General features: G+C 35.4%; 1 protein-coding gene across 1 annotated transcript; it reads left to right on the top strand.

Moving 5' to 3' along the window:
• The first annotated feature begins 317 nt into the window (after positions 1-317).
• On the top strand, positions 318-13937 carry LOC147865906 (uncharacterized). The gene is made up of 7 exons (XM_087316236.1): positions 318-475; positions 808-848; positions 1922-2000; positions 3353-3396; positions 3492-3542; positions 3811-3923; positions 13610-13937. Exons 1-7 carry the CDS (start codon positions 379-381, stop codon positions 13695-13697), a joined length of 513 nt encoding a protein of 170 aa, XP_087172362.1. The 5' UTR covers positions 318-378; the 3' UTR covers positions 13698-13937.
• Positions 13938-16864: the final 2927 nt, after the last annotated feature.

The raw sequence follows: 16864 nt of genomic DNA, 5'->3' as shown, positions 1-16864 counted from the left end.
TTAAAATATTGTAAAATGTTTTATACTAACGACATGATATCTTCTTTAAAAAATAAATATATACATATCAATATATCTACACACATATACATACTTGCATACATACATACATATACATATTCAATATACATACACACGTATACAGATACAATATAAATACACACATAGACATATATACGGTATACCTATGTACATATACATATACACATACACATACAGATATACATATACATACATACATACACTACATATACACATACATATGTATACATATGTCATATTATCTATATTTATATGTATATCATGCTGCTCGTCTGTTTTCAGACAGACACACAGACAGACACAGACAGACAGAGAGTGAGTGAGTGAGAGTGCGAGATGGAGGTCATCCCTATCCTAGCCTTGTTCGTGGCTGTTGCCTTCCCACTGTGTGTTGGATTCCTTGCTTCTCTGTTTGGAAATGCTGGAGAGAGCGGTAGGTATCCATGCATAGACCAAATCATATTAATGTTTCTTGAGAAAGGAACTGCATTCAGTTTGGAAGAGGAGCTGTTACTGTTTTTCCGAAGGTGTTTGTGTTTGTTTATCTCTGTCAAAATCTGAGCTCATTTTGTGCAGGAAACAAGCTAAAATTTAGAGAGGAAACCAATAAAATTTAGATGTATATGGGGATTAAGTAGTATTAAATTTAGAAAGGAGATTGACTAAAATTAAAGGAAGACTGATATTATTGGTATGCAGATAATCTCTGTTAAAATAATTTACAGATAATTTGCGTTAAAATAACTTTTTTTATATTGTATGCAGATTGGTATGAGCAGCTCAATACACCTCCATGGACTCCTCCGGTATTTTATTTTTTTTGTGGTTTTATTTGTTTGAACAATTAGCCTGAAAACCTATCTTTAGATGTTTAATTATTGGTTTTTACAATCATTATTATTATTAGCGTAAATGGTCAAAGTTAAGAGGCAAAATTTCTCTCTAATCAGAGCTGCTCATTTGGGGGAAAATGATGTAGTTTAGTTATATTATCTCTAATTAGAAAGTAGGCATTACACTAATAAGCGAAAGATTTATAAGCTTAACTTACTAATTACTTAGGAAAAGGGAAAACAAGAGGTGGTTTAGATTAATTATTCAATATAAATAAAAGTGACTTGAGATAAATATGCAATTTTATGTTTTAGAAATTATCCTCAACTGTGATTATTTAGGATAAGTAAGATAATTAAAGTGTACTTTTTAAGTATATCATGTGCTCTATGTTGCTTCTAAATTTCGTTAATTATGCAAATAACTCTAATGAACAAGAGGTGGTTTAGATTAATTATTCAATATAAATAAAAGTGACTTGAGATAAATATGCAATTTTATGTTTTAGAAATTATCCTCAACTGTGATTATTTAGGATAAATAAGATAATTAAAGTGTACTTTTTAAGTATATCATGTGCTCTATGTTGCTTCTAAATTTCGTTAATTATGCATGTAACTCTAATGAACAAGAGGTGGTTTAGATTAATTATTCAATATAAATAAAAGTGACTTGAGATAAATATGCAATTTTATGTTTTGGAAATTATCCTCAACTGTTAGGATAAGTAAGCTAATTAAAGTGTACTTTTTAAGTATATCATGTGCTCTATGTTGCTTCTAAATTTCGTTAATTATGCATGTAACTCTAATGAACACAGGACCTGCTAGTTAATATAGCTCCTTAGTATATAATGTTCTCCTATCAAATTAACTTGTAATAAGGAACTCTACTTTAACCTTCATATATATGGGTAGATTCGCAAGTAAGCAAGCATATGTTTTTAACCTGTGAAAACATAAGCATATTTAGGCAACCTTTTTCCTACTTATGATTTACTTGCTTCAACTTTTAACCTTTTTGAAGATGTTTTAATGATTTGAAGGGATGGGCATTTCCTATCGTTTGGAGCATTCTATATATTCTGATGGGTGTCTCTTCCTGGTTTGTTTGGCTTCATGGAGGTTAGTTTTTTAACATCAATAAAAAATAAGTCATCATCATCATGCCAAAATAGCCAATGAGACCACACAAGAGATTACACAGTAAAAGGTTGTCTTGTTTTTCAGAGAAAGTTTCTTTTGTTTACTGCATTGGTGCCCTGGTGAGTCAGTGACAACGATAGTAGTACTCATGGGACTGATTGAGCATTCCCTGGATATAACCTGAAATTGTTGGTGCAACTCACTGTGTTTGGTGGGCCTAAACTCCCGTGCTTGAAATTGTTGTGTGGCTTGGCTTGTTTGGGCATATTCGGGGCAAAGGGTTCATGTAGTTCTCCCTCCACCCTTTTTAGGGTGGTGTGGTTGACTTGGTAGCAACACCCTTTAGATCGTTCAAGGAGGTTGACCTGTACTTCATGATGAAGTTGTGTTTCATAAACGGTCTGCCTCTAGCTGACTTGATGACAGTAATGAAGTGTGCTTGATAGTGTTTCTATGGAGGAGTGGTGGGGCTAACCTGAACTTTGCGAAGAGGTATCATGTAAAGATTCATGTTGTTGTGGTTGCTCATGATCTTCTTGTTTCTTTATGGAAAGGAAGAAGTGTGGTGTCCTCCCAACCTTACACACACATGCATACACACACACTCTTCATTAATTAACATACAAAATCCCCATTGCATACATGTCCTATGGAACCTCAATATTCTCTAGTGCTACATTATATGCCACATATCAGGCTCCAAAGTGACATTTGCAACTGATGCAACATCTTTGGATGTTTGAGATTACTGTTTAGAAACAAAGATATAGGTAGAAATAGAGTTTTATTAACTGTGCAATGTGCCCAATGAGATGCAAATGGTATATACAATGATATAAATCCTTACTGGTGTCTTACTGGAAAGGAAAAAAACTTATGCCTATCTCAAAGATATAGGAAGATAAGTAGTTATATACAGGAGATCCTTTTAGGTGTAATCCAAAGCTGCAATGCGTCACAGCATTGTCTCCTATTTCCCATTCGTTTATAAATGTTTTTAAGGATAAGCATCTGCTCTAGGAGACTGTCATGTCTGTTAGACTTTGGTTTTTACCATGTATTTCTAATTGTTTGGTTAAATTTAGATAAATATAATAATGCATTTGCCAGTTATTTCGATTGACCTGTTTAAAAAGAAAATGCAATTCAAATATCAAGGAACTTTGATTGATGTCAGAACGACATATAGCATTTATATTTTGCTAATTAGAGAAGGTTGTGATTGGTGCTTCTGTATTTTAAATATTTCATATACTTTTGATAGTTAAAGAAATCAAGAATTTGGGAGAAATTCTTGTATTCATTGATAAATCTATGTATGATTGGCACAGGTTTTAAAGGGCAGAAGATTCCACTTGGTGTATACACCTTTCAGGTTGACATTAAGATTACCCCCATTGCAAAAAGTAGGTGTGTTAAACTTGGTCGAAATTGTGCTTGAGATTTTATTTGTTTGTGTTGCTACTACAGCTACTCCTGAATTTCCTATGGACTCCAATATTTTTCGGGCTTCATGACGTGGTATGTTTTTATGTTCACGTTATTATACTTGTTTTGGTTTGCCATCCTCAAAGATGTAATCTTTCGTTCGGTCTTACAGGCCATTTTTGCTAATATAGCCTCTTTTTTTCTTTCTGTCTACCTTTCATATATTAAATGGACGTAATATGAATTATATGCAATATATCGAATTTGCATAAAAACGAGTAGAAATTTATTGTTTCGGTTTGCAATATATCGAATTTGCTATTGTTTTGGTTTGGCATTTAGAAATTTATTGGAATTTCAGAATCTTGCATTGGTGGAGATATTATTGCTTTGGACAGCAATAGTAGCAACGATATATTTATTTTGGCGTGTCAACACTCTCGCAGGATGTTTGCTTCTACCATACTTAGTGTGGTAAATGCTCTTTCTTCTTTGCATACCCTTCGTTGTACTTCTATCTTTTTCTTTTCTTTGACAACTTTGTTTATTATTACAATGTTTGTTATTAGTTTCTCATTGAAAAAGCAAAATTAGACGTTGACCTCAATCACACCAGTCCTGCCTTATGATAACATCTCCCAAAAGTGCATTTGCGTCTAACCTAGCATTTCATGTGGTTTCTTTGTTTAGTTATTTTTGTTTAGCTTGTTTAGCAAAGATCCATAATACTTTTTTAGCTTACAACTAGTGCCAAAGTTAGGGACGTCTCCACCATTGAGCAGTGCGTAACTTACAAGCGTATGTTTCTATAATGGTAGTAACCATAGATTGATACATGCGTGATATTTGTGATATTCTCCATGCATGATATTTGCAATATTCGAGAATAAAGAAGTGGCCCCAAGAATATTATAAAACCATTCGTTTGCAAAATAAATTTACATAATAAAAATGAATTAATTCACTAAAAAACGAACAATCAGTCATTAATAGATTATAGAAATATGATTAGTGTCAAGTTCCCTTTTTAGTGTCAAATAAAAATATCCACAAAATCTGGAAGACTAAAAAGGGGGGAGTTTATGAACCTTTATTTTATTCTATTCCTTTTATATTATATATATATATATTTTAAAGGAAATGAATATTTTTACATCTATTATAGAAACATGATTAGGTCAAGTCCCCTTTTTAATGTAAAACAAAAATATCCACAAAATTTGGGAGACTAAAAAGGGGGAAGTTAATACACTTTTATTTTATATTTTTTTTATTAAAAGAAACGATTACTTTTACATCTATTATTAAAATATGATTAGTGTCAATTTCCCTCTTTATTGTCAAGTAAAAATATCCATTGAGAGACTAAAGGAAGGAGTTGATGAATCGGGGATTCGAACCTCTTGTGGGCTTGGGCGAATTGGGGATCCAGCCCTCTTGTAGATTTGTAGCTTTTGTGGGCTCCTTGTGTTAGTCACGATTTCTCTCCTCTCTCCTCTCTCTCACACACATACAATGGCTAAGGTGTGATTAGCACACAATTAAGGTTTACCACACAAATTTAACTCTATATCTACGATTAAGACCAAATAAATGTTATTATAAAGTGAAATCCTTTAATAGAATAGGGTACACCAAGGTAACACCATGATTACAATGGTTTTTACAAAATGATAATAAGTTTCAAGAGGCCAACAAATGCATAACAATGATGAGTGGTCACTTCAGTGAAGATCCGATCTTGGTGGTGTCACCAAGGTCTCGACTACTTTCGACAACGACACTTGTTTGTTGATTAGGGTTCTTATGCCACTTAATGCTCCCTTCTTCAACCGGTAGTCGATGGACTGAACTCATCCCTCGAATGCAGCCAACATGCAAAACTCTTCACAGTGAAGAAAAAGATCGAAGAATGTTGAAGTAGGAAACAAGAATGGAGCAGAAGAGGTAGTCCAACTTCTACTTTTGCTCTCACTACTTACCAACTCCTAAATCCCTTGAGAAGAAGGGAAGAAAAGTTAAGGGGAATATACCTTAAATGCCAAAACTCCTCAAAAGTCAAACTCCTTCCTCTCTCTTTCTAGAAAAATTGAACCCCAAAATGAGCTCTCCTCCCCTTTTATTAAAGAGAGGGAGGTATTGCATCTATGCATTAAATGCTTACCTACCCCTTTTTGTATCGAAAATGCAATTCCTCTTAAAGCACTAGAAAAGATTTGAACTCTGCACCATGAGGCTATTTACTTTTTGTTATTATATTTATAAATTTTTTATATACTTCTTTAGATTTAATGTGGCTGTCCTAATTTCCCCTTGTTTATCTATTTCTACCTTCGGACCCACCACATCACGACACTGGAGGACATACAAGTTTGGTGGGGGTCGATGTCATGATGTGGTGGGTCCTAAAGTAAAAATAGATAAAAAGGGAGAAAGTAGGACAACCACATTAAATGTAAATATGTATCTATAAAAAATATAAATATGATAACAAAAAGTAAATAGCCTAGTGGTTAGGGCCATTGACTTTGTACAAAGGGATGCAGGAGTTTGAATCTCTTAGTGCGTAAAGGGGAACTATTCCTTTTTATATTTTCGATGTAAAAAGGGGTATGTAAGCATTTAGTGCAAAAATGTAGCACCTCTCTCTCTATAAAAAGAGGGAGGATGGCTCATTTTGGGGTTCGACTTTTTCAGAAGGGGGAGAGGAATGAGTTCAACTTTTGGGGAATTTTAGTGTTTAAGGTAAATTTTACTTTATTTATTTTTCTCTTCTTCTTGAGAGATATAGGGGTTGGTAAGTGGTGTGAGCAAGAGTGGAAGTTGGACCATTTCTTCTCCTCCACCTCTTTTTCTTACTATGACTATTCTTGGGTGTTCTTTTTCACCGTTGAGGGGCTGGACGTGTTGGCAGTTTTGGAGAAAAGGGTTTAATTCATTGGCTCTTTGATCATGGAAGGAAAGTTATTCCTCCTGAGGACACTACTTCAACTCACGGTGTCATAGTCGTCAAACATTGGCGAGACCTCAACAACCTCGCTTGGCTTGGGTCTAGACCAAAGCTCGATCACCTCATATTGTTGTTTTCTTTGTCTTGTCTGAGGCTAGAGATCATATCCCCAAATTTTCAAGCTAGAAGCCCAAAGAAACCTCGGATTGATCTTTGAAATGCTATAAACAAGAATTTATACAAGGAAACCTATGAAGAGGTGAGAAGACCCTTCTCATACGACATCCATAGATTGACATATTCACATGTTTAGGGCCTCCCCCAAGAATGCATACGAATACGAATACAAATAGATGTAAAAGTATTTGTTATATGTTTTTCAATTGACCTCGCGAGTGAACGAACAACAAAGAAGAACCCCCCTACATCCTATGTGTGAAGCCTATATAACAACAAGTGCGTGACTCATGACTCGGAGGGAGTCTATAGCATTGGGATTTATATGATATCATATATCTTTGCGCTAGATATTTATTATTTTTCTTGTAAGTATCTCTATGAATACATAATTTTCCATATCTATATATATCGTAGATCCAAACGAGGCTACATGTCTGTTATGAAACAACATTGGAGGAAAGAAAAAATGCAGAAATAGATAGAAAGTCAAAAGAACAGAGAACTCAAAAAGCTTGGGAGGAGGGGGAAACACTCATGTCAATTGAAGAGGAGTCGAATAACCTCAATGTTGAGGCTGAGACCTTTGCATGGGTATAGTTTTAGCTTTTGCTATTCTAGTTCTAATATTAGTGTGAGGTTAATTTACTAAAATGATGAAGCAAAAGGGCTTTGAATGGGATCATGTGACCGTTGTGAGAAAACCTGATAAGGGGTATGCATGTCATTCAATGTAAACATTAACACCATGTATTTGTTAGTGGCCCCTTTCGAATTAGAGCTCACCTATTGGTCTTGAAAGGTTCAGGTGTTGACAAATGCCATTGAATTGATGCTGTCATAAAAACTGAAGTACAAAAAATGGTATCTGATATTAGTTGTGCAAATGTTGATGTGAATGTGGAATCATCAGTGGAATGCAATGCTAAGAATGTGGAGTCAACATTTATCAATGAAATGCCTTCATCATCTTTTGTTAATGCATCAACAAGTAAAAAGATGAAAGTAGACAATGTGGAACCCTTAACAAGTGTCATGGCAAAAGCAACTTGATAAAAATGTAGACGAAGCTATCAGGAGGTTTTTTTGTAGAGGACGTACCGGAAGCATAGATTGAAATATTTGCATTCATAGGGCTTCCCCCATGAATGCATATGAATACGAATGCATGAAAAGTATTTGTTAAAAGAAAAGGTTAAAAAAAAAAAAGGTTCATAAATGCCCGCCATTTTAGTCTCCCAGAGGATATTTCTACTTGACAATAAAAAGGGGACTTGACACTTAACCATATGTTTATAATAGATGTAAAAGTATTCGTTTAAGCAAATAAAAAAATAAAAAATAAAAAGATAAAATAAAGGTTCATTAACTCCCCCCTTTTTACTCTCCCAAAATTTATGGATATTTTTATTTGACATTAAAAAGATTACTTGACACTAATCACGTTTCTATAATAGATGTAAAAATATTCGTTTCTTTAAAAAATAAAAAATAAAATAAAGGTACACAAATTCCCCCCTTTTTAGTCTTCCAAAATTTTGTGAATATTTTTAATTGACGCTAAAAAGGGGACTTGACACTAATCAAATTTCTATAATCTATCAATGCGTGATTGTTCTTTTTGAGTGAATTAATTAATTTTTATTATGTAAATTTTTTTGCTTAATGAATGGTTTTGTAATATTCTTGGGGCCATTTCTTATTCTTGAATATTGCTAATATCACGCATGAAGAATATCGCGAATATATTGAATATAATCAATGATCAACCCCAAGTTGTAAATTTATCCCCATATGTACTCTTAGAATGCACATTTTGTGATAACGCCCCAAATGAGGAGTAACTATTGTGTAACTTGACTATATGGGTCAATAAGGTGTCAATCTAGGAAACAGTAGATGCGTAGGACACAATGTATTTAGGAAAGAGCAAAGTAGGCTAATAGGATTGTCTAATCAAGTCAACTAGAAGAATATTTTGTGGGCAAGTTACAATGTACTTTTAGTCTTGAAGTATGTGCCATTGCCTTTAAGATAAGTACTATCTAAAACTAGTTTGTATCTATGGAGCTAGGTCATATTAAATGACAAGTCAGTTGGCAGAAAAGGAATATCTCTACTACTATCAATTGACATGCACATTTAATGCTACACTTAGACCAAACAGAGAATATAATCCATTCTTTCACACAGTGGTGTGACGATCATCACCCCCTACTAATTTTGTAGTGAGCTGGTCCAAATCCCATCTAAGCTCTAAGGTGTGAGCGCATGGGTGAACTACCATTGTGAGCTACTGTTATATGTAATAGAAGTTTTGTTTTCATATATCCATATCTGTGATTATAACTCTATATACCTATCTAATTGATTCTCAATATTTCTAACAAATATCATATGTGTCAATCTATGGTGGGAAGTGCATATTCTCATGACATGATAAAAGTAGTAGCACTTGGTGGGCGTTCTTATAAGTAACCATCTCCTAATCAAATTACGTAGAAGGCACTTGAATCAGGAGGTAAAACATGTTGAAAATGTGAGTTAGAGAAAAATTGACAATTGTTGGATGTACTATTGTCAATGATGGTTGGGCAAATACCAAGAATAGACCCATAGATTGACATTTTTGCATTCGTGGGGCCTCCCCCACGAGTTCATACGAATATGAATGCATGGAAAAGTATTCGTGAAAAAAAGAGAGTTCATAAACTCCCTCCTTTTTAGTCTCCCAGATATAAAAAAAGGGACTTGACACCAATCATATTTTTATAATAGATGTAAAAGTATTCTTTTTTTCAAAAAAAGAAGAGGTTCATTAACTCCCCCTTTTTCCTCTCCCAAAATTTGTGAATATTTGTATTTGTCATTAAAAAGGAACTTGGCACTAATCATATTTCTATAATAGATGTAAAAATATTCATTGAAAGAAAATATAAAATAAATAAATAAAGGTTCATAAACTCCCCCCTTTTTAGTCTCCCAAATTTTGTGGATATTTTTATTTCACACTAAAAAGGGGACTTAATACTAATTTCTATAATCTATTAATGAGTGATTATTCTTTTTTAGTGAATTAATTAATTTTTATTATGAAATTTCTTTTACAAATCGAATGGTTTTATAATATTCTTGGAACCATTTCTTATTCTCGAATATTGCGAATATCACGCATGTGTCAATCTATGAATAAGCTTATAATTAATGTCATGGCTACTTAAGCATATGGCACTCCGTTTCTAAAATCAGTTGACACTAGTGGAGAATGTAAATCAAGAGAATATATCTTTAAGATTTTAAAAGATGTTATTCTTGAGATTGGCCCATCAATTGTATGTATGGACAATACAACAAATTATGTGGCAGCTAGGAGGATGATAGAGAGAGTAGCCCTTAATCTTTTTTACTAGAAACACTTGTCACTACCTTGATTTTTTGTTTGAGGATTTTGGAAAATGTGCTTGGGTGCATGATGTTTTGAAATTAGCTACAAAGATAACTGTGTTTATAACATGAAAACAATATTAGTAAGTTCAGTGAGAAAGAATTGTTAAAGCCTTCCACTACTAGGTTGCCACCGCATTCACGTTCATAGGTCTGGGCCCCTTCTAGGCCGGTTGAGTGTCGCTTCCTTTTTATTTAGTCAATGATGAATTTGTGGCATTCCTTCTTTGCGATACCGAGGATCTCTTGTAGAGTGAACTCTACTTGACTACTATTGAAGATGCTTTCCTCCATCGCTTGCATCAAATCTGCTGTTTGCTATAAGTCTCGGAGCAAAACTTGAAGGTCGCACTGCCCTTCTCTTTTCCTTTCTCGTTGTGTGCTAGGCCTGGAACTAACTCCTTCCTCCTTCAAGCATCTAGGGTGCCTAACCTCTTCAAGGGCCCGGCTCCCCCATCCTTCCCTACTCTCATTTCTTCAACCAAAATTTTGTGGTTTTAGCAGGCGGCTTCCACTAATTCCGTCTGCTCTTCTATTAGATCCTTCCATCCGGTTACTTTTTGGATTGTCTTTTCAGCTTGATCTGCTTCCTTCTTCCGAACTTCCCGAGGATGGATGGCCAACATTCAGCTTCGTTCTCATGTTGCCTTTGCACCTCTTTCCCTACTCGGATCCCAATTGATGCTAAGGAGTGGATAGCCTTGACATTTCACGCCTTGGCCTCTTCATGTTCCCTTGGATGGAGTTTAAATCCAAGGTGTGCCTCGTCTTCGTTGAGTGGACCCTATTGCTAAAATCCTCACATTCCTTTCATGGTCAAGGTTGTCACACCACATGTACGCCCGCACGTGTGGTGTCAATCTTGAGGAGGGCGCCCACCATCTATCCTTGCTTGGGCTATTTGGAGGTCTCTCACCATCTTTGTGAGCTCATCAATTGCTGAACCCCCAGCTGGTCCTTCTATCACAGTCACATCATTGGTCTTGGCCCCATGCTTACTCATCTCCTCCTTTCCATCGTGCTTCCAAGTCGTAGGCCTCGCTTTCCGCCAAAGCTGAATCATCTGACAATGGGCTTCATCGCGCTAGCAAAAATTTGAACTTTGTACCCCTTTGTATAAAGTCAACGGCCATAACTACTAGGCAACCTAAGTTTTGCTATTATATTTCAATTTTATCCATATTTACATTTAATATGGTTGTCCTTTTCTCCTTTTTATTTATTTCTAACTTAGGACCTGCCACATCATGACACCATTACACACAATATGCTTTTGTTATGAAGCCCCGTGAATTCACTCAACAAGTGCTCTACTACCTCATTCAAAGAATTTGAATCTTGATCGTTCACTAACTCTAAAAGAGAACCAAAGGTTATTTAGTCCTTTGGCACTCATCGCAGCCTTTCACGTATTCGTGAGTGCGTTAAGAATTGCTGAACCACCATAACCTAAAATAGAGCACTTTTCAGATTTCCATCTCAGAACTGAAATGGTCTCCTCTGCTTCCACAATGTGCTTGTTCTCAGACAATGTGGGATACCCATTCTCAGAACTGAAGTGGTCACCTCCGCTGCCACAATGTGCTCATTCCATGATAGCAATCATGCCATGGTTAAGCCCACACCTACTGGGGTGACATCCACAGATCATAGTGAATAGTTAACATTGCTTGACCAGGATATTGGATTTTGTGTTTTGGGAGATACCATTGCCTTTTTAAGCAAGGCGTTGGCCCACCACACAAGGTAATGGAACGTGAGGACCAACACAGGAATCGGCAACGGTTTAGTTTAGGCTTAACCGGTTTGGCTTCTAAACCATTTTGGGGTTCTCAAACCTGAACCAAACCAAACCAAACCGATCGTTAAACCGGTTTGTGAAGTGGTTTGGGACAAAAAAGCTGATAAAACCCAAAAAACACTAGTACTACTTCCTCCTCATAACTCCCAACCCGTCGGCCTTACCACAGATGAATTCAAATTCAACCCCAAGTCCCACCTCCATGACTCCCTCTCTGTATACTACTATGATTGATCGGCTGACATCCACGAATCCCCTGCCTCCCACCACCTAAACCATAGCCTTAGACCACAAGCCCTAAGGCTATGGCGACCTGTTCGGTGATCCAATCCTTCTCCAAACAATGTATATACCATTAAGGAGGTCCTCTGATCATCCACTATGCAGGTTCCCTCTCCCTCTTTGTCCCTCCCTCTCTCATCACTCAACAGTCTGTTGCCTATGGCTTCCTGTCTGTCAGTCTCTCTATCAACTTTCAAGTTCTAACTTTCTAAACCCTAATTCTTAAATCACATAAACGGCTTCAACGGTTTGAGCCGGTTTGGCAAGGTTCAAGCCAAGCCGAGCTCAAACCTTTTAGGTTGGCTCAAAACTAAACCAAGCCGCTAAGCCGTTTAAAACTGGTTTAGGCTTGAGCCGAGCTGTTGCCGATCCCTAGACCAACAGTGCTTGCGGCTTTCCTTGCTAGAACAAAGTTGTTGAAGGACAACAATACAGCTACACAAGTTCAGCCTCAAAGAACGATCACAACTTTCTTTAGCAACAAACCCGTACTCATGCTACAAGTCAATCATGAGCTATGCAAATGGGCTCCTGAGCAGGACATAACAAAGGGGTTAGAATAGATCGGCCTAAGGGACCTCGATCTTACCCCCCTTGTCATCGATAGATAAAAACCATCATCTCCCGCCATCACAGGTGCTTCCATCGCTTTGGAGACCTCTCTATTCTGGATCTACCTACGCTAGAGATCTTAAGAATAAACTTACAATATATTTGATGTTAGAATTTTACATTTACCAAGTTTTTTTCTTATTACGTTTTTTTTACTTAGCAACATTTATTTTCGTTTGTTGTTCTCAAAGATGAGACAACACTTCAGATATAATCTCGTGTTTGATCTACAGGCCATTTGGTCTCTTAAAAGACATTAAGATATCTTTCTTTCTTTCTACTACAGTTGTTCGCAAGTAGTTTCTTGGGAAAACCAAGACAACTCTCGTATGTTTTATCATCTGCTAGTGTCGTAGGTCATTTAGGAAAGCCACTCTGGTTGGACAAAGTGCTTCCTCTTGTTGAAGTCATAATTCTTCAACAGAGCTGTCACGAGAAGGCCCAGCTTGTCCTTTGTTTAGAATTTGAAGCTCGCCCTTGAGTACAAGGTTGGATTATTAGATCCTTCCAAGTTGATAGTGTGGAAGTATTTATTTATCCAGTCCAAATTCAGCATCTTCTTGAGGTTCTAGATGGTAGTACACATACCCTGGGTGCATGGGTTAGTACAAATTTGTCTTACCACTAGGGAGACTAGTGAGATCGAGAATCCCTAATTCTATGAGGACTCATTACATTACAATTTGTTCAAGAATGGCATCTAACCTAATGGTTTTGGATAATTCTTGAACATTCAGATTTAGGTAGTTCTCTTAAAAAATACTTTGCATTGGCATTCATGGGCTGAGCCCAAGGATTGAACCTGGATTCTCCCAAATTTAAGACAGTTAATTGTCTGGTGTTAATAAATTGATATCCAAAGAGAGATAAAAAAAGTGTTTTTACATTTTGCAGGGTGACACTGGCCACATCTATCAATTTCTATATTTGCATACAAAGCGATCCTTTTGTGAGCTACATGAAAACGATTTCTCCAATGTGATAGTATAAAAAAACTTGTTCTGTTTACTTTGTTTTATCAGATTTCATGGATTCTTGATTGATACTATTGTCAAATTTTGCTTTACTGTGCTTTTGGCCAAGCATGTTTAGAAGATTTAGGGTAAACTATAGAAGATCTATAATACTCAAATGTAATCATTGTTATTTATTGCTATAGAAGTTGTAGTTTTCATAACAAAAGAAAGGATATAAGTGACATGCAATGTGCAAAGTTTGAGTACTCCCATACCAATAGTGAGTTTGTGTGTTGACTTTGGAGGTAAAGATCAAAAACTCTTTAGAAAACAAGCTGGAACTGGCATCATTGCTTGTGTCCCCATTTTGTTGTTGATTTTTTGTATAATGATTGTTGATCTTTTTCTTTTGCTTTCTTTCATTATTATTTTTTCATCTTGAACTACTCAAATCTCTACCATAATTTTAGCTAGCACTTGTTAGTCACTACATTTAACATTCAACAATGGTGCCAAAATTGGTTGTATCCTCCAGAGTCTTCTTAGAGAGAGACTAACCTTGTAACGGGATGTCCAGGTAATATCTATAAACCTCCACCTAGTGCGAAGGGAAATATAATTTGGTTAAATAAGAATGAAGATTAAAGCTAAATTTATACTTTGTTTTATATCCATCTTTGTTTTTAAAACTTAGCCCTTTTCTCTCAAATCTAATTATCTTCTCTATGAATGTGAGTGTAACTAACTATTCTCATAAGTTATATTTGAATTAAGCACAAACTAAGGAAGTAAAGTCTTGATTGTGAATACTCGCCATGAGCTCTTCTATTGAGTGCTCAATTGCGAAGCATCACATGTAAGTATTTGATTAATCTTTTTCATGTAATTGGGTTGTTGATTAAGTTTATAGTTTGCTTTAGTATTTGGTTCAACCTAAGTAGTTGGTGTCTCTACATTTGTGAACAACTTTTAACTACTCTCTACCTTATTCTAATTAAGGAATGTCTTTAAAATATCTTACGACTTAATCCATGCATTTAATTAAAAGAGTACAAAATTCATGAAGGGCCAAAATACTCTTGAATCAAATATCTTAAAATCACTACAAATAATTCAATAGTCCCAAGTACCTAAGAATAAGTATCTAAGCACCTAATACTAACATGGCAAACTAGAAAAATTAAAGATTTAAAGTAGCTTACAAATAGCACACAGAAAAGATTTATAGCACAAATACAAACATTATAATTTAAGCAATAAACACATAACATATCGTTGAGTAAGGGTTCTAGTTGTGTCAATCATACCGCTCTTTTCAATGGTGACCATTTTGCTCCGACGTCTAGTACTCTAAAAGTAGACTCCCATAGCACCACCTTGTCAAGTGATGGGAGTGATTGAATAGATGGTCCCAAGAATTAATCAATGAAATTTTTGACGGAGTAAGGGCTCCTCATAGAGTCATGGGATCTTGTGAAGTTGTGTTCAATTTTTTATGTTGTGCTCTCCTTTAGGGATTGATGAACAAATTTGACATGATCTTTAAACAACATTGTTAGGACAATGTTACAAGCATGCAAAAATGCTATAAAATATTAAATCTAATACAAGATGCAACAATATATAAACCCTAATCCTAATCTTACTCCTAACACTAAGTCTAACATGCATGTAATTCCCTAACCATAACCCGAACACTAACCATAAGTATATCCACAACCTAAGCCTAAACTTGAACCCTAACAAGAATACTAATACTAAGGCGAATAGGAAAGTTAAAGCCTCCAAAAAATCAATTGTCCAAGGAGATAATGATAATTACCTATGAATTGTTAGTGGTACTACATGCAAATGTGTTGTGCGTAGGAACATGTGTTGTGGCAACAATTGTTCGTTGTTTAAGTGTCATCACCTATATCAAATGGAATCCATTGTGTTAGAATGCTAGAGTACTAGGAATGGATCATTGTTGTAGGTTCGAGGTACTTGTGGGTGACCATAGAAATCTTCCAACCTAATAAGGGCACATGGCATGAAAGCGACCTCCTACTTAGGGGAGGGTATGACATGCAAGTTTCCTTTTTACTTTAGTATTGATTACCTTACAGCAATCTTATTTGAATTACGATTGATTGCTCACAAAGGGTAGTTGATCCCTCCATGAGATGGTGTGTGATTATTACTTTAAAAAAAACTTAACAGTTATGTGCTTAACCATAATAAGAACAATAATTAACTTATTTATATTCTTTCTCTTTTTTAGTACTACATTGTTGTTTACATAGAGTAGGGAATGAGGAAAGGGAATTCATGCATCCATGATCTTACAGGTCCATCATAATAATCGGCAACAGTCTGGTTTGGTTTGGGGGTGATCGGTTCGGTTCTGTTTAAATAGTTTGAAACCGTGGTTAAAATGGTTTGATGGTTTAGGGTTGCTAGTTGAAAAAAGTTTAATATATTTTTAAACAACCTTTTCATTTTTAAGCCTAATTCTCACATTTACTGAAAAATCTTTAAATTTTTGAAAAATTACAATTTGAACAATTGAAAATTTTGAAATTTTGAAATTTTGAAAATTGATATAACGTGAAAACCGAAACCAAACCACAAAACCGCGGTTTTAATGGTTTTGATTTTTTGTAATAGATCGATTTAAATGGTTTCGTGGTTAGGTTCGGTTTGGTTCAGTTCAAGTTTCACAAATTTTAAACGGTTTGGTTTTGACACTCTCGAACCAAACCAAACCGTTGCCTACTGTTAGGTTCATCGTACTTAATTTTGTGCATCCATGAATCAATTATACTTTGGTGATTAGAAGGGTGGCCAAATCCAAAAGTGCCCCTTTTGTACCTTTTTCACTTCTAACCTACTTTTTTAGAGATTTACATTATCAAGTTTGAGGGGGTTGTGCATGATAGTATTTGTTCATTTCTATCAAGGTCAACCATATTTTTGCGTGCATACACATTGTTTGGAGAATGTGTTAGTGTTCAATCGTTTCATTCAGTACATTGAAGATGTACTATATTGAACAAAGTGGATTATAGGATGCAATTGAATTTGAAGGGACATGTTAAGATATCCAACTCATTCATACATCCTTGTCAACAAACTTCTTGGAAAATCTATACTAAAGTAACCTTGCATGAAGTGCAAAGAGTATATTGTGCATTGAATGAAGTGGGTACTT

This window comes from Azolla caroliniana, unplaced genomic scaffold (assembly GCF_043228905.1).
Source record: "Azolla caroliniana isolate FFs.n. ecotype wild unplaced genomic scaffold, voAzoCaro1.0.p SCAF_3, whole genome shotgun sequence".
Classification (NCBI taxonomy): domain Eukaryota; kingdom Viridiplantae; phylum Streptophyta; class Polypodiopsida; order Salviniales; family Salviniaceae; genus Azolla; species Azolla caroliniana.
The sequence above is the reverse complement of the archived record's forward strand: the minus strand, read 5'-3'. Positions and strand labels throughout refer to the sequence as shown.